This window comes from Mesoplodon mirus (assembly GCF_964341445.2).
Source record: "Mesoplodon mirus genome assembly, chromosome: 18".
In the NCBI taxonomy this organism is placed as follows: domain Eukaryota; kingdom Metazoa; phylum Chordata; class Mammalia; order Artiodactyla; family Ziphiidae; genus Mesoplodon; species Mesoplodon mirus.
In genome coordinates this window covers 3,928,458-3,949,071 of record NC_138994.1, presented here as the reverse complement: position 1 = coordinate 3,949,071, position 20,614 = coordinate 3,928,458, and the positions used below count along the sequence as shown (strand labels likewise).

At 57.1% G+C, this 20,614-nt stretch overlaps 1 protein-coding gene across 4 annotated transcripts; it reads left to right on the top strand.

The window, feature by feature from the left end:
* Positions 1 to 4,752: 4,752 nt before the first annotated feature.
* Positions 4,753 to 18,771, top strand: STAC2 (SH3 and cysteine rich domain 2). Of its 4 annotated transcripts, XM_082603418.1 has the most exons (12): positions 4,753 to 5,221; positions 12,106 to 12,151; positions 12,260 to 12,412; positions 12,751 to 12,848; positions 13,027 to 13,117; positions 14,520 to 14,635; positions 14,732 to 14,804; positions 14,897 to 14,958; positions 15,430 to 15,527; positions 15,941 to 15,992; positions 16,361 to 16,498; positions 17,200 to 18,771. In XM_082603418.1, exons 1-12 carry the CDS (start codon positions 5,132 to 5,134, stop codon positions 17,302 to 17,304), a joined length of 1,122 nt encoding a protein of 373 aa, XP_082459544.1. In that variant the 5' UTR covers positions 4,753 to 5,131; the 3' UTR covers positions 17,305 to 18,771. The 4 variants fall into 4 exon arrangements, with proteins under 4 accessions (XP_082459544.1, XP_082459543.1, XP_082459542.1 ...); XM_082603417.1 differs by having other exon boundaries at positions 12,106 to 12,412; positions 14,523 to 14,635; XM_082603416.1 differs by having other exon boundaries at positions 12,106 to 12,412.
* Positions 18,772 to 20,614: the final 1,843 nt, after the last annotated feature.

The window sequence follows — 20,614 nt, the reverse complement described above, 5'->3', positions numbered from 1 at the left end:
CCTCTGGGCAGGAGGGCACTCTCTGGGTCAGGATTTACAGGAGGGCGTCAAATGCAGGAAACTGGCACCCCTGGTGCCCAGAGCCTCTCTAGGCACTTAGTAGGACCACATGGTTTAGATGTCTCAAATGTAGACCCTCAAAGGCCCCACCTACACACTCCTCCCTGGAAGACATCCAACATTGTTTTCTGTGTAGTCTGCAGGGGGCAGTGTGGGCCCAGGCTGGCCCCAGGATCCCCAGCTGCTGTTTCCACTGGGTCTAGACTCTCCCAGCCAGAAAACCTCTCCCCAGGAGGAGTTAACAAGCTGAATCCCGAAGGAGGAGTTACAGGCAGGCTCCACCCTCCCTGCCTCAACATCTCTTTGGCATCATCACCCTCACGTTTCTCCCACTTAGTAAGCCAGTCACCCTCACCCCTAACACCCAGATCCAGTTGCTTCCAGACTGCATCCTCCCTCTTTCCCACCACCTCTCAGCTGCAGCCCAGTCTGTGCCCAGGGCCTCTCTGCAGCCAAAGATCCTCCTTTAAGAGTTTGCGGGGCCCTCAGTGCTCATATCTCTAAAATTCTAACCCCTAACAGCCCCATCCCATCCACTGGGCTCCACCTCCTTGCTCACCCCAAAGTGATGACATTGCTGTTACCTCGGTAACAGATGCTTTGTGGGTGGGCATGGGGAATGGACCAGGGAAAGAAAGGGGTGGCTTCAGGACACTATCAGAGGCATGGGAGATGGGGCTGGGCAAACTGGCATAGGGCCTGGGGAGGGGCAGCCAGGGGCTGTGACCCCCCACCACAGGCTGCTGTCAGCCCTATGTCCCCAGCCTCAAGGGGAAAAGAAACAGAATAGAAGGGGACATCTTTGTAGAAAGAGAGGTTTTCTTACTGAGAGAAAGGGAAACATCCCCCAAACCATTATCCCCCTCCCATGGAAAAAGGTCTCCTGGACAGCCTCGACTTGGCAGGGTAGGGAGAGGGGTGCACACACTGGAGCCCATGTTGTTCCCCTCCAGGGAGCCTGGGGCACAGAGAGAGGGAACAGCTCGCCCAGGGCGTGTTAGGGACAGCGCCACAGGCAGTGGGAAGGCGGCTCTATGCCAGTGTCCCAAGCTCCAAGGGTTGTTGGCAGCAGGGGGTGGAGGGGCCCTTCTCCAGCCTCTGGGGACCTGGCTGTTGCAGATGCCACAGCCGGGAAGTATGTCAGGGACTTGCATAAGAGCCTTCTATATTTCTGTAAAATCATAATTACCGATGCCTGCCATGGGCCTTAGCTCGTTAGGGTGGTATCTGCATCTGAGGCCCTGGGGTGGTCTGGCAGAGGGACATAGGGGAGACTGGGCAAGGCCAGACCTCTCACTGTGTTCTCGGCATCCCCAGCCCCACTGAGGCTGGGTCCTCTTCCTCTCCCCAGCTGGGAGATGAGAACCCAGACTTGGCCTCAACCATGATGAACCCCCCTACCCTAGGAGCCCCGATTCTAAAGCTGGAGGGAGAGGCCAGCCACTCAGCTTGGTCTGTCCTTGGTAACCCATGGGGGCAGAGGCCACAGCAGGGAAGGGCTTGAACTGAAGGTGTTTGTGGGAGAAAATAGGTCAGTCCTTATGGCAGACACCTTACTGGAGGGGCCCTGGGTCATTTAGGCCAGTGGTTCTTAACCTTTTGGGGATCTAAGATTCTCTGAGGAGCAGATGATAGCTCTGGACTCTCCCCCAGAAAATGCTTATCCTCCAAAATTTTATGCAGCTTCAAGCAGTTCACGAACTCACTGAAACTTACCTACAAACCCAAGGTTAAGAATCCTTTAAAAATTTTTTTTTAATATTTATTTATTTATATACTTATTTTGGCTGCACAGGGTCTTAGTTGCGGAATGAGGGATCTTCGTTGCAGCACGCAGGCTCTTAGTTGAGGCATGCATGTGGAATCTAGTTCCCCAACCAGGGATCGAACTCGGGCCGCCTGCGTTGGGAGTGCAGAGTCTTACCCACTGGACCACCAGGGAAGTCCTAAGAATCCTTAATATTTCTAAAAAATAAAATAATAATAATAACTATTTATCATGCACTTACTCTGGCCAGCTCTTTACATATGTTAACTCCTTTAATCCTCAAAAGAACACTAAGAGATATACAATTATTGCCCCCATTTAATCCAACTCCATTTGAAACTAATCTAGTCCAGTTCTGCCAATCAGAAGAGAAGGAAACCAAAGGCCCTCCAGAGATGGATAGCTCTCTGCCCAAGGTCACAGAGCAGGAAAAAAGGGCAGACCAGGATGAGGACCAGGTGCTCTTAATGTGCTGGACATTGTGCCATATGCAGATTTGAAGCCATCTGTCCATCCCTCCATCCATCCCTCTGTCCCCAGGCTCCCGAGAGCCCAGTGCCCATGCTCATTCACTCAGCTCTCCTAGTAAGAGGCCCCCTGGTAGTTCTATTATGACTTCTGGTCTGAGAGCCCTTCTGAGAGTATGGCTGCCACCCATCCTTCTGGACCACCTTGCCACTTGCTCTGACAACTCCTCCTTTCTGCCCTCCAAATCTAAGATGGACAGTGTTCCTCCTAGAGAAGCTAGCCCAGTTGCTCCTGCCCCATCTCTGAGCCACTGCAGTGGGAATTGTTGGCACTGAGACAGTGACTCAGACTTAGATCATTAAAAACCGCTCTGAAACAGGAAGGCCACAGGCCAGAAAGGACATCCAGAGGTCATGGGATCCAGCCCCTTGCCTCCTCCACAGCTGCCCCACCTCAGATTTCTAAAACCCAGACCAGATGGGCCCCAGGGCCCACCGACTTCCCTGCCTTTCCCCACTGATTCCCCTGGGAATTCTGTCCCATGTCTAGTCAGAGTCTCCTGGGTCAGTTCTCTCATGGAATAACAGGCTCCAAACAGCCGAGGAAAGTGAGGGAAGGAAGCTGTTTCTTCTCTCTACCTCAGAAAAAGACCCAGGAAGAGACAAATCTCCCAGAAGAAAGGAGAGAAAGACGAAAATGAACTTTCTGTGCCTGTCTTCTCTGGGCTAAGTGGTGTACTACACTGTCTCATTCATTCTCCCGGGAGTGAGGTAGGCACAATCTCCATTCTGCTGATGAAGAAATCAAGGCTTTAAAAGTTACCTACCCAAGGTCAAGTGAATTAGTGACTACACAGGTACTGGACTCGAAGGAACCCAGAGCCTCTTCTCTTTGGAGGGAAACAGGGGTACCTCCCCCCAGGAGGCCTCACAAACACAAACGAAGCCCCTGTTTGCTCCAGCCCAGGACAGGTAGAGATAGAGGGCTGATGACCCCATCTCAGGTGCTCCAAGCATTTCTAAGTCTGAGCTGCCTAGGGAGGGGTCGTTGGGCTGACCTGTGCTGGGCAGGAGGGAGGAGGGTGGCCCTCAGAGGGGAGCAGTGGGTAATGAATGAGCCTTTGGGGAAACTGGTCTGAGGGCTGAGGCCAGGTTCTATTCAAACTCCTTTCAGGAAAGCTAGCACTCAGAGGGTCTGCAGTGTGTGGATCTGGAGGGGGAGGGGACTAAGCCCCCACTACCACAAGCCCTGCCGTCCGCCCTGGTCCTAGTTCTGCCAGTGGCAAATAAATCTCTATTCCTGGACGCAGTAACCTGAGCAGTGCTCCACCGGTGAGCTCGTCCTCAGGAGGAGATAGATGGCATGAATGGCTATGTGCATGGGGGGGCGGGGTGGGTGGGTGGAGGAGGGAACTCTAGGTTCAGCCCCTCCTCCAGGGCTGGCATAAAGGCAGGACCCTCTTGAGTGCCACCCACCCCTCATCTCATCACCCACAGAAGATGAGGAGGAAGGAGACTTAGACCCAGAAGTCTCTCCACCCACACCCAGGGAAGGATTCTCTCAACCTCCAACCTACCTCCATTTTCTTGGATAGGCCCAGAGATGAAGCTAGACCTTTTGATCAGGGCCAGAAGAGGCAGGAGGAGAGGTAGGGGAAGTTCGGGAAATAGCAGGTAGGTGACATGTATTAGCGTCAGGCCAAGTGGACAGAGGACACCTTGGAGGGTAAGAAACCTCCTCCCCCTCACCTCTCCCTACCCCCAACTAACTCCATTTGTGGTAGGATCTTTAGGAGGGGGCATGTCTTGGAGAGGTTTGGGGACCTCAAGTGTGGGGACTGAGGCCTCTTCTCTGCTGAAGTCCAGGCAACAAGACTGGAAAGCAATATAGTTGTCCTGCTTTCCAGGACAGGGCTGGCCTTTGACACATGATGTTCATTTGTCCATTCTCTGCTGAGGAAACCCCTGCATAGTCCGAGGAGAGACACATTTGGGGAGAATGTCTCCAGGGCAGAGAGACATCCAGTTAACTGGGCGGAAGTGTCCCCATTCTTCACGTCGCTATCAGGAAGTCCTACCTTTATCTCATTCTCAGCTATCCTTCTGCAGATCCAACCTATTTCTATTCCCCACCCCCCTTCCAGACTCCAATATGATCTCCTGAGGCTTCCTTCAACCTTGTCACGCCCCCAATTCCGGGTTTTTCAGGTAAAACTGCTCCCTCTACTTCTTTACCCTCCAAGCCCCTCCCCATCTTGTCAAGCCCCCCCAGGCTCCGCCCAGCTGCCCTCCTGGCCACCGCGGCAGCCAATAGCTGAGAACCTTATTTGCATAGCGGCGCTGGGGAGCCGCGGAGGGAAAGGGGAGGGACCAGGCGACCTCCTAAATCAAAGTTGGGAGGCGAGGACTGGGCGGAGGGGGTGCCCGGCTGGGCCCGGCGGGGGAGGGGAAGGGGAAGGGGATGGGGGCGCAGAGGACGGCGAAGCCTGCCGGACACTGACAGCTCCATCGCTCCCTCCCTCGGCTCAACCCCGAGTCCCCACTTCCCTCCTCCCCTCGCTCGGAGCAGCATCCTTGGTCCTCACTCCTGGGGTCGTCCTGCTCCCGCGGCTCCGTGTAATTACCTCCTCTCACCCACCAACCCGGGAACTTTCTCCGCCCGCACCCGGGAGTGGGGGGGGGGTGCTTTGCCTGGGCGGGTTTCTCCTGGGGTTCGTTGGGGGGCAGTCTCTAGAGAAGGGCTTCAGGGTCCCAGAGAGACGCCTGCCACCCTCAGCCTGCCTCCAGCCGGGCTGCCGTCGGGTCTCGGCACCCTCTCCTCCCCTCTCGCCTAACCATGACCGAAATGAGCGAGATGGAGAACGAACCGGACGACGCGGCCGCCCGCACCCCCCCGGGGACCGTCTCCGCCCTGCAGGAAACCAAGGTAACTCGGGAGGCGCGAGGCCTGGACCCCTGCCCAGTGCGCCCCCAGCCCGGGCGCCCTCCTCCCGATGCGGTTGCCACTGTGGCCTCGGGTGCCCTGGGGTCACAGTAGCGGCGCCCGTGTGGTCCCTAACGCTCCGCGCGGCGACCCGGGGGCAGTGGGTTCGTGACGAGGGGCCACAAGGAGCCCCCATCACACAAGCACGACACGCCCTTGCGCGCGTGATGAGCGGACGCTCCACCGCGACCCTCCAGGGAGGTTGTATGTAACTCGGGTTTGTTGGAGGGAGTCGGCGCAGCGAAGGCGGAGGCAGTGTGTAGCGGTGTGTAGCGGTGTGTAGCGGGTGTGGGCTGGTATACGCGCCCGCGTGTGCGTGCGAGGCGCACCCCTCCCGTGTCCGCCAGGTCTCTGTCCCTCTCTCTTTGCCTGTGTCTCTCTGAAAATGTCTCTACAACCTGTTTGTCTCTGTCTTGGTATCTCTCTGTGTGCGTCTCTCTCGGGTCCTCTCGGCGTCTCTGTGTGTTTATTTCTGAGTCTCTCTAGATGTCTCTCTCTGACCCGCCGCAGTCCTGCATTCCCCCCCTCGCAACCGGCTTAGGCTTGGGGACGTGAGGCCGCGGCCTGGGGTTCGCGCTGGGGGCTGCTGCGGCGCGGGCCATCACTGGCGGGGACCCGGGGACTGTTGTTGCGGCTCCGGATGAGAAAGACAGGCAGCCCACGCCAGCGGGCCGTGGGCCGGGGAGGGGGGCGGGGAGCTGGTAGAAGCAAAAAGGGAAGTCATCATAATTAATGAATGTCATAATTAATCCTAATTATGTATGATTGCTACTCCCGCGGGAGTCACAATGAATAAATTATTCCCCAATGAAGTCAGGCGGAGCCCAGACTCCTGGCGCTGAAGGCGGTGGGGTGGGGGAGAACACTGCTCACATCCAACCCCCCTCCCCCACACACACACACGCCTCTATGCTGCCTGCTCCCTCCCGAGTTCTAGGTGCTGACCCGCAAGAAGTTCTGCGGGAAGCGACCTGAGCGGGGGACCTGGGGATGGGGAGAGAAGAAGGGGCAGTGCTCTCTCTGCCCACACCTCCCCCACCGACCAGATTTCAGGCCAAGACTTCTCGCTCCCTTTCCACCCTGGTAAATTGTTCCCACCCGGCTTCTGTTACCCAGATGAGGAGGGGGCAGCCAGGACCAGAAATGGGTGGGGTCTTTGGCTCCCCCTGGTATCACTGGCTCATCTATAGCTCTTTCCAATGCCCATCTTCCTCGTAATTCTGTCTTGACCGCCCCCCAGGATATGAGGTTAATTCAAGGTCAAGGTCATCAAGGGAGTGACCAAGGGAAGATGAGTAGGACCAGAGTGGCTGGTGTCTGGCTGAGGCACCCGAGGTAGGCTCCCCATCCCTAAACCAAAGCGAACCAGTGGGTCTCCACAGCCAAGTCTTCAGATTCACACTTGACCTTCTGCTCCCTTCTGAGAACTAGACCTTGGGCTCTCAGACCACAGAGTTACCTCCCCCTCAGACAGCCAAGTCTACTGGGAAAGGAATGAGGTGTTGGGGGGCAGAATATTGCTTGGAATATTTGTGACAACTTCTTTCAAGCAGAAGATCCTCATCCTGAGGGAACTGAGCCCCATCCTGAGTTCCAGCGCTCCTGAGCTTCACAGCTGCCTTCTAGTCACTCTGGGCAGGCACATACAAACCCCTTGCTTGCTTCCCAGGGGTTTGAGGGCCTCCCAGGTCCTGCCCTGATTCCCACACCGCGGCCTGGCCACTCAGCCCCCTCCTTAAGAGTTCTCCCAGAGCAGGCAGGAGGGCTGGGCAATGCTGCCTCAGCAGTCAGCAGGCTGCAGGCTCAGCTGTGTGGGGAGGGGTGGTCAGGGCCTGGCAGGTCTGTACCTCTTTCCTCCCAGCCCAAGGACTGTCCCATGCCATCACCTCTGGGTCTGAGCCACGGAGATCTGCGGAGCAGGGAAGGAAGGGAAGTGTACACCTGACCTGGTCCCTCTGTGCCAGGCCAGTTGGAGCCCTGCCCCTTTGCCGTCCTCCCCTGTACCTCATTTATGAAGGACTCAGTAATAACAACACAGGCTGGATTGCAGGTCTGGGAGAAGGTACTCAGGAGGGCAGAGGTGGGCAGAGAGAGAATTCAGAACACTTGCCAGCCTCCTTCCATTCTCCCACCTCAACTTGTCCCAAAGTAGCTTCTGTCTTCAGACTGTAGAAGTGGAGGAGAGGAAGGGAGAGGGTCGGTGCTGCCCACCCAGCTCAGTTTGAGGCAGGTACAACAGAGGTGGCTGGTGTACTTGTCTTCATTAGGCAGTGAAGTCAACATTTCAGACCTATTCATCAGTGTTTGGGGCCCCCTGGGGATTTCTTGCCAGCCCAAGTCCAGCCTCCTGCTCACCCTAAAGTCGGGTATCACTCCGGCACCCAGGCTACCCAGCCACCCTCCTAGTGTCAGCATCGCCCTCTCTGGGTCCCCATCCCATCCTACGACATAGGGCCTGCCGTCACCCCCTTTGGTGCCATCTTTGGAAAGACCCTGCCATGCCAGCTCTGCCATCTGAGTCAGCTTGTGTCACATCTGCCACCACCCTCTGCCAGCTGCCTCGTGCCATTTCAGGAGCTGGCAGGAACTGAGGAAGGAAGGGACTGTCCAGGGTGTGGGGAGGTGGGGAGGAGGCAGGCAGGCCATGTCCTGCCTCCAGGAGGGGATTCAGAATAACAGGTCTGATGGTCCAAGCTCCAAGCCAGACAAGTTCCTGGTGCTTTGGGAGGGAATGGGGTCCAGGTGGGCCAGCTTGCCAGGGTATATGACGACTTCTTCTCATGCCAGGGAATGGCTCCTGGGACAGTGGGGGCACCAAAAAGATAGAGGGTGGGGAGGTAGAGAAACGTCTTCTCTGGGAACTAGGAGTCCCAGGAGTGGAAATACCTGGCCAGGCTGAGCCCAAATGAGGTTTGGGTGGCCAAGCCAGATGTCTCTGGTGTGGGCAGGCATTAAGCCATTTGGCAGAGATGCCGTCCTCTGCCCTCCAGCCACAGCCCTTGACATCTGCCAGCCACCCCAGGTGGCATTCCTTCCCACTTCTCCACCCTACTGGGATCTGGGGCAGAGCTGGGGCTGCCCTGGTGGTGGGGAACATTCTGTTCCAGAGGCTTTTGGTACCCGGCAGAGGTGGCTCTTGGCACTGAGGCCAGGCGGGGACCAGGAAAGGGCACAGGCTGGAGAGGAGGGAGGCTTGAAATCTCATCCTGTGAGGATTACTCTGGAAATAATGGCCTCAGGAGGGGGGAACATGATTGATGTCTTCAAATATTTGAAGAACTGATGTGTGTAAGTGGGAGTAGCCCTTCCTGGAGCCAAGGGAGGGACGAGGGCCGATAGGCAGGGAGGCAGGTTTCAGCTCTAAATAGGGAAGCACTTTCCAGCGGTTGCAGCTGCCCAAAGATGGAATGACTGTCCCAAGAGAGGATGTGCTTGCCGTCACAAGAGGTGACCAACAGAGTCAGACAATTCAGAGGGGACATGACCAGAGCAGGGCGGGGTGGGGACTGCTCTATGTGCCCAGTCTTTCAAGTCCCTTCTAACCCTACATGTCATGACAAGCCCATGGCACAACTGAGGGCCAGAGGTGAGGGCCAAGGCAGGGTGCTCCTGGTCACTTGGGCTCAATAGCCAAAGCCACTGGTTCAAGTCCCAGCTCTGCTTCTTAGCAGCTGAGGACTCATGATGAGTGAGTGATTTAACCCCCTCCGTTCCTCATCTGAAAAGTGGGCCAATAATTGTCACCACCTCAGTGGGTAGTGCCAGGGTTAATGAGATTCTGCATATCAATTCCAGGACTCTGACAACCACAGCCCCTCATTAAGTTCATAAGTTTAGGTTTTGCTTTGGGACTTGAGCCTGTATTGCTTAGAGAGCATCTAACCCTGACTTGGAGGTGGGGAAACTGAAGCTTAGAGAGAGAGGAAGTGAAGTAACTTGCCTTCAGGCAGCAGATTGCGTTCTGCCCCCAACCCCCAGCACATCCTCCCAGAGACCTCCTGTGCTCTGTGCCCACGGCCCCTGCGCAGAGCAGTGGGTGGTTCACCCGCCCCTCTGGGCCTGTCAGAGCCCCCAGAGCCACATAGAACATATTTGTGTTCTAATTAATTGTCCCTCTGGGCCTCGACCTCTGCCCCAATGCCCAGGCAGCTGGGGCCTGGGGCCCTGCTTCTCAGAGACGCACAAAGAAGCCCACAGTGCTGGCCAGGAAGCTGGATTTGGAAGGAGCTGAGCAACTCAGCATGCCGGTCCCCCAGGGCTCTGGCCTTTCAGCTGGCACACCGGGGCCCGCCTTTTGCCCAAACATTTCCTCCTCTGCTTCCCTCTCTGTCATGTGGCCTGCTGGCCTCCCTAGGGCTAGAGGGGCCACCACTTCCATTCCCTTGACACGGTTGCCAAGCTGGCATCCATGGCACACAGGCTGCCTGGTGTCCCAGCTGGGAACCCTGGCCAAGTCTCCCTGCCTAGAGCCAGGCCTCTGCCCCCCACCTCCACCCGTTTCTTTTTTTAACTGGTAGAAAGGAATGGGAGGGGTAAGGGCTTTCAACAGGAGGGGCGTAGGACAGGGGTCTGGGTAGAGAGGTCCAGATCTCACACCGGGTAGAATAAGGGTGTGTTTGGGTGAGCAATGGAAATAACTCTGGCCTCACCGCAGAATCCACCCTGCACTCCAGACCACGTGCTCCGTTTAGGATTCCAGCCACTTGCTCATCATTTATTCCACAAACATTGACTGAGCACCCACTATGTGCTGAGGCCCATTATGGAGATTTGAAGCAACTTTCCCCACCCTCCAGGGGCTCACAGCCTCCTGGAGGAGTGAGAAGTAAATGACAACATAAACCTGATCGGAGCTATCATGGAAGCCCATCCAGATGCAGCCAACCAGAGGAGGGAGTGGTCCCACTGAAAGGAATTCCTGCAGAAAAAGAAACAGCTTCCCAGAGAAGGAAGAATCACAGGAGACCCTGAAGAAGAAAGCGGGAAATAACTGGATAAGGCAAAGAAGAGGACACACATATAAAAAGCTCAGAGGGGGCTTCCCTGGTGGCGCCGTGGTTGAGAGTCCGCCTGCTGATGCAGGGGACGCGGGTTCGTGCCCCGGTCCGGGAAGATCCCACATGCCGCGGAGCGGCTGGGCCCGTGAGCCATGGCCGCTGAGCCTGCGCGTCCGGAGCCTGTGCTCCACAACGGAAGAGGCCACAACAGTGAGAGGCCCGCGGACCGCAAAAAAAAACAACAAAACAAAACAAAACAAAACAAAAAGCTCAGAGGCATGAAACACGGATGAGTTCAAGTCCTCACATTTGGGCTCAGGTGGAAGGCCTGGGGTGGAAGGGAAGGTTTGGCCAAGCTGTAGTTTCATGGCTGGGACAGGGGCCTTGGCTGGGTCCTGAGGAGCCGTGAAAGTTTTTTTGTGGGGTCAGGGATCACCTCCCTGGAAGCTGCATGGAGAACAAGTGGGGATGGGCAAGGTGGAGGCAAAGAGCTATGGCCCTGAACACCGGACAGGGTGCTGGAACCTGAACCGGGGCAGGGCTCTGGGGTGCTGAGGTGTTGCAGGGGATGAACTGGAGAGGTGTTTTGGAGGGATAATCAGCCCTGAGGATGAGGGTCCAGGGTGACCACTCCCCCACTCCCTGTTCAAGGACTGAGGACCTGGTGTGTTTTGGCCCCCAAAGTATTATTTTGTTAAGTCGAGTAAACGGTACATCCATTCAGTGAAATTCCTGTGCAGCCATACAAAAAGAATGGTGAAACTCTTTGTGTATTTGTATGGAATGATTTCCAAGAAAAAAGCAAGGCGCGGGAGAAATAGTATACTACCATTTCTGCAAATAAAAAAGGAAATAAAACCTCTTGAATTTGTTTCTATCCAATTTCACATAAAGTTCTAGATTTCTTAACTGACTTTTTTTTTTTTGGTTGCACTCAGCATGCGGATTTTCCTGTGCCCCCTGCAATGGAAGCACAGAGTCTTAACCACTGAACCACCAGGAAGTCCCTCTTAACTGACTTTAAATTTCATAAGTTCATGAAATGGATTAATATTTTTTATTAAAAAATTACTTTTATAAACAAAAAGTCTAGGGGTGGGGTAGGGAGGGTGGGAGGGAGATGCAAGAGGGAGGAGATATGGGGATATATGTATATGTATAGCTGATTCACTTTGTTATAAAGCAGAAACTAAGACACCATTGTAAAGCAATTATACTCCAATAAAGATGTTAAAAAAAAAAAAAAAGTCTAGGGACTTCCCACGTGGCTCAGTGGTTGAGATTCCGCACTCTCAACGCAGGGGACCCGGGTTCGATCCTTTGTCAGGGAACTAGGTCCCACATGCATGCCGCAACTAAGAGTTCACATGCCGCAACTAAGGAGCCCATGCGCCACAACTAAGGAGCTGGCGAGCTGCAACTAAGGAAACCACCTGCCACAACTAAGACCCGATGCAACCAAATAAATAAATAAATATTTTTAAAAAACAAAGTCTGGATTTCTTTTTGAAAATTGAGAAACCTGGCAATGCTGGGCTGCCCCTACAGACTAGCTCAGCTGGCTAAAGGAGACCAGCAGCTACTCGCTGGCTGTCCAGTCCCCACCACTCCTAATTTGGTGCCTGTCCAGCCAGAGCTCCTTTGCTTGAGGAGGTTCCCTGCCTGGCTTTTATGGGCACCTGGGATGGTGACCTGCCTTCTGGAACTTGGCAGCCTCTTTCTCAGTACTTCATCTCACCTCTGGCTCTCAGCCTTCAGGCGGCCGCTGGCCGAGGAGAGAGCCCGAGGAGCCACTCCCCTCCAGGCTCACAGCCCCTTCTCCTCTCTCAGCTCCAGAGGTTCAAGCGCTCACTTTCCCTCAAGAACATCCTCCGAAGTAAGAGCATGGAGAACTTCTTCTTTCGCTCGGGGTCTGAGCTCAAATGCCCCACCGAGGTGCTGCTGACGCCCCCGACCCCGCTGCCACCTCCCTCCCCACCACCAGCGTCTGCAGACAGGGGCCTACCCACCCCAGCCCTGTCCCCCTGCCCGATCTCACGCCCCCTGGCACCACTCAAACCAGTGAGGCTGCACAGCTTCCAGGAACACGTCTTCAAGCGAGCCAGCCCCTGTGAGCTGTGCCACCAGTTCGTTGTGGGTAGGTGCCTGGGTGGCAACAGAAGGGGTCGGGGCGGGAGTGGGAGTGGGCCCATGGACCTGACTGCCTGGTGTTGGGCTGCTGCTAATTCTAACTGTGCCCCTCCCTCTGGGAGGACACATAAGCACCCTTGGTGGTGGGTGGGGACCCAGTGTTGCTGTGCTTACTAACAGCTCAGGTTCCACCCTGACTGTGTGGAGGTCGGAGCTAGGCCCCAGGCTGGCATGAGGATGCCCAGTCCCTTGCTCCCTCATGCCCTAACCTGCCCCCTTTGCTCCTTGCCCTTGGATGTAGCCTCTCTTGACCACCCCCTCTTGCCAAACCCACATTCTTCCCAGGAAACTCCAAGCAGGGTTTGCGGTGTAAGACATGCAAAGTCAGCGTCCACCTCTGGTGCTCTGAGGAGATCTCCCACCAGCAATGCCCAGGCAAGACGGTGAGTGGAGACCACACAGAGATGGCTGGCTGATGCTCCCAGGCCTGGCATGTGGGGGAATGAGTGCCCCGCAGGGCTGGTTCCTCATGTGGGGTGGTGCTTGGGCTTGGGGAAGGCCAAACTCTCAAGGGGCTGTGACCTCCCTGTGCCCTCTCTCTGCCCCACCCCCCCGCCACAGTCCTCCTCCTTCCGCCGCAACTTCAGCTCCCCCCTCCTGGTGCATGAGCCGCCACCAGCCTGTGCCATGAGCAAGGAGTCCCCACCCACTGGTGAGTGTCCACTGTTGCCCCTGATCCCACTGTGGTGTGATGAGAGACCCATGCCCTCCTCAGATGAGCACCTGAGTCACACTGGCACTGCCCGTCCTTGGCACTGCTACCACTCCCTTCTGTTTTTTTAGACTTCTTCTTCTTTTTGCTTGTTTGTTTTGGTTTTTTTCCCCACTTCCCTTCTTTGGATGCTCCTGTCCTGAATGTAGAGTTCATTCATTCATTCATCCATCCTTCAACAAACACTTTATTGAACACCTACTAAGTACCAGGCACTGTGCTAGACATGGGAACACAGCCCTGAAGAAGGTGGAGCTCATGGTCTAGTAAGGGAGCTAGACATGAAATAAATCACATAAATCATCAATTAACCATCATTTGGTGAATGCCTGAAACAGAAGGATAGGGAATAAAGAGAGGATAAAGTCGGCACCGACCTCGTCCACAGAGGCAAGGAAGGCATCCGGGAGACTTGAAAGATAGGGAATTGGTCTGAGGATCTGGGGAAGACCACTGTGGACAGAAGGCAGGCCAGAGGTAGGGATGGGCAGAGAGTTAAAGAAAGGATAATGAGGCTGGGACTGAGGGAGTCAGAGTAAAAGCGTGAGATGGGACCCTGGGTGCAGGGCCTTTGAGTCCATTTTAAGAGTGTTCTCTGGACTTTATTCTTTTTTTTTATTTTAATTGTAGTTGATTTACAATGTTGTGTTAATTTCTGCTGTACAGCAAAGTGATTCAGTTATACATAGATATATATATATTATTTTTCCTATTCTTTTCCATTATGGTTTATCACAGGACACTGAATATAGTTCCCTGTGCTCTACAGTAGGACCTTGGTGTTTATCCATTCTGTGTATAAACAGTTTGCATTTGCTAATCCCAGACTCCCAATCCATCCCTCCCCCACCCCGCCTCCCCCTTGGTAACCACAAGTCTTTGGACTTTTTTATAAGGTCAATTTTTGTGTTTTTACAAGAGCATTCTGGCTACTGTGTGGGTTGGAGGGGCTGGACTGGAAGCAGGGAGACCAGTTGGGAGGCCATGATGGTTGCCAGGAAAGGGTTTGGTAGCTTGGACCAGGCTGGTAGCAGTGGAGATGGAGAGAAGTGAGCAGATTCTAGAAACGTTTGGGAGGTAGGACGAGGTGATGGGGTGAACACAGGCCGTGAGGTGGACAAGGGGTCCAGGAGGCTCCAGGTTTGTGCCTGGGCACCGTGGGAGGACACAGAGCGCTCACTGCCGCGAGGGAGACCTGGGAGGGGCAGGTGAGGGGAGTGCGGATTTCAGTTTAGGGCTGGCTGAGCAGGACAGCCAGCAGGGCAGCCGGGGCTGAGATGCAGGACTTCCGGGCGGAGCGAGGCTGGCAGCAGGGTGCCCGGCCCTGATGGTGACTCCTCAGTAGGGGCCAGCGGGAAGGTGGACCCCGTCTATGAGACCCTGCGCTATGGAACCTCCTTGGCCCTGATGAACCGCTCCAGCTTCAGCAGCACCTCTGAGTCCCCCACACAGAGCTTGGTAGGTATGGGGAGCACCAAAGGGGAGCCTCGGGGGCAGGGGTCTCAGAGGGTGGGGGGGTCCAGGGGTTGAGCCCTCCTCTCTCTGTGTCCCTAGAGCGAGCGGGATGAGCTGATTGAGGACGGGGAAGGCAGCATCCGCAGCTCAGAGGAGGGCCCTGGCGACAGCGGTGAGTGGGACTGGGGACCAGGGGCAGGAATGGAGCCTAGTGCGGGCCGCTGCCTGCTGCCTGACACCCTTGCCCCACCCCGGCATCTCCAGTATTCACAGCCCCGGCCGAGAGCGAAGGGTCAGGACCAGAGGAGAAGAGCCCTGGACAGCAGGTGAGGCTGGGCTGGCAGTGAGCCCCCGGCAGGCCAGGTGGGAAGGGGATGTTCTTCTTGTCACTGATCCCTAGGTGGGTGACAGCGTGCTGAGTGGGCGTATCCCTGCTCCATCATTTATCCTCAGTCTACAGGGATGGGCAATGCCAGGGGGAGCAGGCCCGGGAGGCAGGGGTGTTACCACTCCCACCACTGACCCAATGCCTACTGCGCCCACTCCTACTCCCCCAAGGGTGGGCAGTTCTAGGGTGCAGCAGGCAGAGGAGGATCCCTCTTCTCCATCCCTGGCCCAGTCCCTTCAGGGGTGTGTAAGCACAGCAGACAGGATAGTCTTCACCTCCCCTGTCATTGACCCAGGAGCACTGTGCCCCATCTCCTAGCCCCCAGAGTAGGCAAGGTCAGGGCAAGGGGAGAGTGGGTGGAAAAAGAAAGGTGTCCCCCTCCCATCAATGACCCAGAGCTTTTCCACAGGCCCCCAGGTCCCTTCTACGGAAGGATGTGGGGCCCATGTACTCCTACGTCGCACTCTACAAGTTTCTGCCCCAGGAAAACAACGACCTGGCTTTGCAGTAAGTCCTCCAGCGGCCCAGTCCCCGCCCCCCCCTCGCCCCGCCCCACCCCACCCCCACCCCACCCCGGGCAGCTGCCTGGCTCCAACCTCAGGGCTCTGTGCTCCCAGACCTTGGAACATGAGTGTGAGGGAACCTCCTCCTGGCACACTTGAGGGTACTGAGCCCAAAGAGGAGAGAGAGGTGCCAGAGTCCAAGAGGGATTGGTGCTAATGTCACGTTTCCTGCCCCCTGCCCGGCCTCTGTCCTGGAGTGTCTGCCATACCTGTAGTCACTCGGGATCCTCCAAGGGCATCGAGAACTCTCCCCCAGCTGAGAGGGGCCTGCAGGGCATCTGGGGGCCTAGGACTGTTGGGATGCAGAGGGGGAGGGTCCCTCCTGCCCCATGTGCTACCTCCGCTCTCTCATCCCAGGCCTGGAGACCGGATCATGCTGGTGGATGACTCTAACGAGGACTGGTGGAAGGTGACTTGGCAGCGTGGGGAGAGGAGGGTGGGGAGCGGAGGGTGGGGAGTGGTAGGCCCGTCACTACCCCACTAGCCCGCACCCTCAGAGAACACTGCCCCAAAGACCTCCTCTCCTTCCTCCACCGGCCCTAGCCAGGCCTAGGCCCACCCTCAGGTCTTACTCTCACTTTGCCCCTCCCCGCCCCAGCCTTGTCCCTCCGCCCACCTTGTGCCCTTTCCAGCCCAGAAGCCACCCGACTAGGGGCTCAAATACAGAGAAGCCACATCTGGAGGAGGACAGCATTGGCTCTGAGTGGGCATTAGGTCTAGAGAAAGCAGCGGGGGTCAGGGGGTGGCAGGAGTGCCTATTGCCAGCCTCATCCCCAGGGCAAGGTCGGCGACCGGGTTGGCTTCTTCCCAGCCAATTTTGTGCAGCGGGTGAGGCCAGGCGAGAACGTTTGGCGCTGCTCTCAACCCTTCTCCGGGAACAAGGAACAGGGCTACATGAGCCTCAAGGAGAGCCAGGTGAGGGCCTGGGCCCTGCATGGCTGGAGAGGTGGGCGTGGGAGAGAGGCGGCAGGGGTGTGGGCAGGGGCCCTGGAGGAGGACGCTTGCAGCCTGGCAGCAGGAGGGAAGGCAGGCTAGAAGCAGTGGGACTGGGATGTTCCCTGGTGGCCTAGTGATTAGGATTCTGGGCTTTCACTACCGTGGCCGGGTTCAGTCCCTAGTCCGGAAACTGAAATTCCCGTTTAAAAAAAAAAAGAAAGCAGCAGTGGGACTGCACGGCTTTTCTGTCCTCCCCTCTGGGAATTGGGGCTGGCAGCTAACACAGGCAGAGGGCTGGGTTACGTTAGAGACAGTTGGGGGAGGAGCCCTGGATTAGGAGTCTGGAGGCTTGGGTCTGAATGCTGGCTCTGCCTTTGGGCTCTTGTTAAACATGGGCAAGTCCTTTTCCCCCTGTTACCTCCTCTGTGAAATGGTAGTTTGTCGGGGGCATTAGACCAGCTGATCTCAAAGGTCAGACCCGAAGGGATGCTCTGTGTCTGCTGACTGCCTGCTCTTGCACCCTGTACTCTCGTGGGATCTGCTCCCATCACCCGGTCTCCAACCACATCTGATGCTGGTCCCGTCATCCCCTGGGATGGACCGCCTGGGAGCCATCAGCAAGACTTGGGGCCAGGGATGCAGGCAGTGCCAAGCCTCAGCTTCATGTCTCTTCCGCTCAGATCTGTGTGGGCGTGGGCAGGAGCAAGGATGCTGATGGCTTCATCCGCGTCAGCAGCGGCAAAAAGCGGGGTCTGGTGCCAGCCAACGTCCTGACTGAGATCTGAGAAGAGCCAAGAGAACCCAGAAGCCACCCCTGCCTGTGCCCGGCCCTTGCTTCTGGCCCCAGGAGGGGAGCAGGCATCTGCCCACACTCTCTCTCCCTCTGCCCTTCTCCTAGGGGCCAGTCACCATGGCTTGGGAGGCTTCTGCACTGAGGAGGGTTTTATTTCATGGGTCCTGGGGTGCCCTGAGGAGGCTGCTGCTCTGAGACTTGGAGGTGGGGAGGAGGAGGAAGTGGGAGGGGATGGGAAAGCTCCAGGTGGTCCCCCTGGTGCCCATGCACTCCCAAAGCCCGTTGCCATGCTGAGTCCAGCCCCGAGAGGACGTTCCTGGGGAACTTCCCTGCCGCCCCTTCCAGAGACCTTCCCCTGCCCACAGCATCTCTGCCTGCCTGACAGCTCCCCTCTCCTCACAGAGCCTCTGCTTGGGTCTTTGTGTGTGTGACCCTGCAGCTGCCCCTTTGGAAGTGGGGCCTTGGGAAGGTGCCTTCCAGGGTCCCTTAGCCCCAGCTCTGGGTAGGAAGGGAATTCAGGGCTGCAGGAGGATCCTGGTCTCACCACCTCTGTCCCTCCATCAATTCTCAGGAAAGTTCTGCGGTTATCTCTCCCATTACTTGAAACCTGGGTGGACAGAGGAGGGGAGGGCTGAGGTCTGGGGAAGCTGTGGTAAATCAGAGACTGTCCCCCCAAGTAGCACAGTCACCGCAGAGCAGCCTCATCCTACCCTTGTGCACTGGGAAAGGACACCCAGGAGCGGCCTGAACACAGAAACCTGATTAAGAACAAAAGACTGGCCCACGCCTGCTCAAAATAACCCCCAGTTCACTGTCAGGACTCTAAAAGCTCGGTTCCTGTCCCAGTCCTCTCCAGGCCCACCCCAGGAACCCAACCTTCAGGGCTGACCCGCAGTGACCCTCCCTCACCCCCTCTCTCCAGGCTCTGCAGGGGACAGGGCTGCCTTTGCTGGGGTCCCGTTTCTGGTTGCATCTGCTCCCTTGCCCAGGACACAGAGCCCTGGGAGGAAGAGGGAGTTGGGAGACAGACAAAGAATTCTGTTGGAGCACCAGGAGGGGAAGGGGGTAGGCATCCTGGGGGTGGGGTGGGGACACGCAAAGAGGACCCCTCCCTTGCAGGTTGCTTTTCTCTGGTACCAGCTTCCCTCTCCCCCCAAGCTCAGAGCCTCCTCTTGTTCTCCTGATCATGCCAGCCAATGCCACCCCCCCATCCTAGGCACAGTCACACCCTCCCATGGAGTGGGAGGGACACATCCTCCTACCCACTGGCCCCTGCCCCACCTCTCCCTCGCAGAGCGGGGGTACTCAAGCCACACTGCCCTGTTTGCTGCCATGAGGCCCCCCCCTCTAGCAATGTCCCAGGGGCGGGCCCAATGCCCACTGTACATGAGGCTGCACGAGGCGTCTGCTGGGGCATTGCTGAGCCTCCAGACTCCTAATTAAATGTTTCTTGTCCCAACCTGTCTGCTCTATCCGCTTGGGCTAGACGAAGGGAAGGGGGAAGGGGTCGGGGGGGTGGTGGAGGTACGGAAAGTGGACAGCCTGAAGGTCGGAGAATGCGTTCATCTCCGAGAAGAGGGGTGTGGGGACAGCTGGCCCTGACAGTGAGGGTCCCCAAGCCTTCTCATTCCCTTCCACCCAAGCAGCCTGAGCCAGGCGGGACCTGAGGAAGTGGGGCAGGAGGTTTGGGGGACGCCGGAGAGACAGAGGGTGGGGCTGCGGCCACTTTCGGGTTCGAGGCGCTCCTGCCTCGCGCAGGGGGCGGGCACACACCTCTGCGTCTGGACCGTTCCTGCCCAGGCAGAGATGCCCTCGGAGACCAGCTGTACCCAGGGGCGGGGGCGGGGGGGCTCAATACCCACCCGAGATCAGCCTCGCCCCCGCAGCCCCCTAAGCCCGAGGCGGATACGTTGGCGGCGAGGACAGCCGTGGGGCCCTGAGATGTGACTCATCGGGAGCCTGGCGCCAGGGGGCCGCGGTGGCGCCCCGCCCCCAGCGGTGCCCGCCGCCCACCTGCTCCGGCTAAGCCGCCTCTTTCCCGTCCGCACGCTCGGCCGCGTCATCGCCCAGGCGAGCACGTCCTGTACTATTTATAGGCAGAGGGGAGCGCCGAGAGAGGGGGTGGGGAGGGGCCCTGCTCTCCCGGAGAGTCACCCATCCGGCTGTGCCTTCCAGCTCCCCCAAATCAAGGTAGGCCCCGTGGGGCCAGACCCTGGGTCCCCAACCGCTTTCTTTGGGCTGCTTCAGGGATGACTCTAGAGCTTGGGGTTGGTAGGGGGAGCAGGAGAAGGAGGGTGACCCCCTTCCTAGGACCCCTGATGATGGGACTGGATAAAAGGGTCACAAACCCAGTCCAGCGTCTTAAAAAGAGGGGAACTCACACAAACAGTCACCTACTGTGCCGGGAACTTAATTTTGTTTTATCCTCTGAGGACCCAGTGAGGAAAGTGGTGGTGTCCGCTTTTCACAGATGATGAAACTGAGACCCAGAGATATTAGGTGGCTTGTCCATGGTCATACAGATTAACCAGCCCAACCTTTCCCCTTTTATACTTGAAGCAGCTGAGGCCCAGAGCAGACTAGAAACTTGCCCAAGGTCACCCAGCAAATTAACGGTCGAGCTGGTCTCAGAAATTCTCTCTCTTGCCTCTCAGTTCAGCTCTTCCCCCACCTGACCCTGGGTCCCTCAGTGGCTTAAACCAGCACGATGGAAACAGAGACACCTTGAAATGCTGGGCCGGGGGCTCCAGGGATCAAGACCCTACTCCACTGGAGAGGGTCAGAGCCTTTCAGCCAAACCTTCTGCACACCCACTTGCGTCTGCACCAGCCAGCAGCTGGCCTGGACCCCTGCCTCCTCCGCAGCTCATCTGACGCACTGCTGAGCACAGCACCTTCTTCCGGTGGTGGCTGGACCACTAACAGCATGCTCACAGCCTGGGGCTGGGAACAGCTGGTGCCCCCGCTGTAGCCTCTGCCCTCCTCCGTGCCCACTCCGGGGGTAGCAGGACCCGCAACCCCATTGGCCGGGGGCAGAGGATTGCAAGCAACCTGCTGGTGGTGCCAACCGACCATCTGGCTCTTTTGTCTGACCCACACGTGCCCTCCGTCCCCCCACCGCAGCCTGAGCTTAAGCTGACATGTACCCTGTGGGGACTGAGGTTTAGGGGAGACACAAAAAGAGGGGGAGTCTGGGGGCAAGAGACAAGAGGCCTCAAAGGGCGGAGAGATGGATACGAGGCAGTGGGTGGGGAGACAGACAGGTTCCCTCTGTGCAACCCCACCCATCTTGCTAGCACCGCT

Excerpts from the sequence above, each read along its gene's own strand:
- STAC2 (XM_082603416.1), top strand. The coding sequence starts at position 5,132 with ATGACCGAAATGAGCGAGATGGAGAACGAACCGGACGACGCGGCCGCC. Across the intron at positions 15,993-16,360 it reads CTAACGAGGACTGGTGGAAG|GGCAAGGTCGGCGACCGGGT; the intron begins GTGACTTGGCAG and ends CCTCATCCCCAG. Across the intron at positions 16,499-17,199 it reads TGAGCCTCAAGGAGAGCCAG|ATCTGTGTGGGCGTGGGCAG; the intron begins GTGAGGGCCTGG and ends TCTTCCGCTCAG.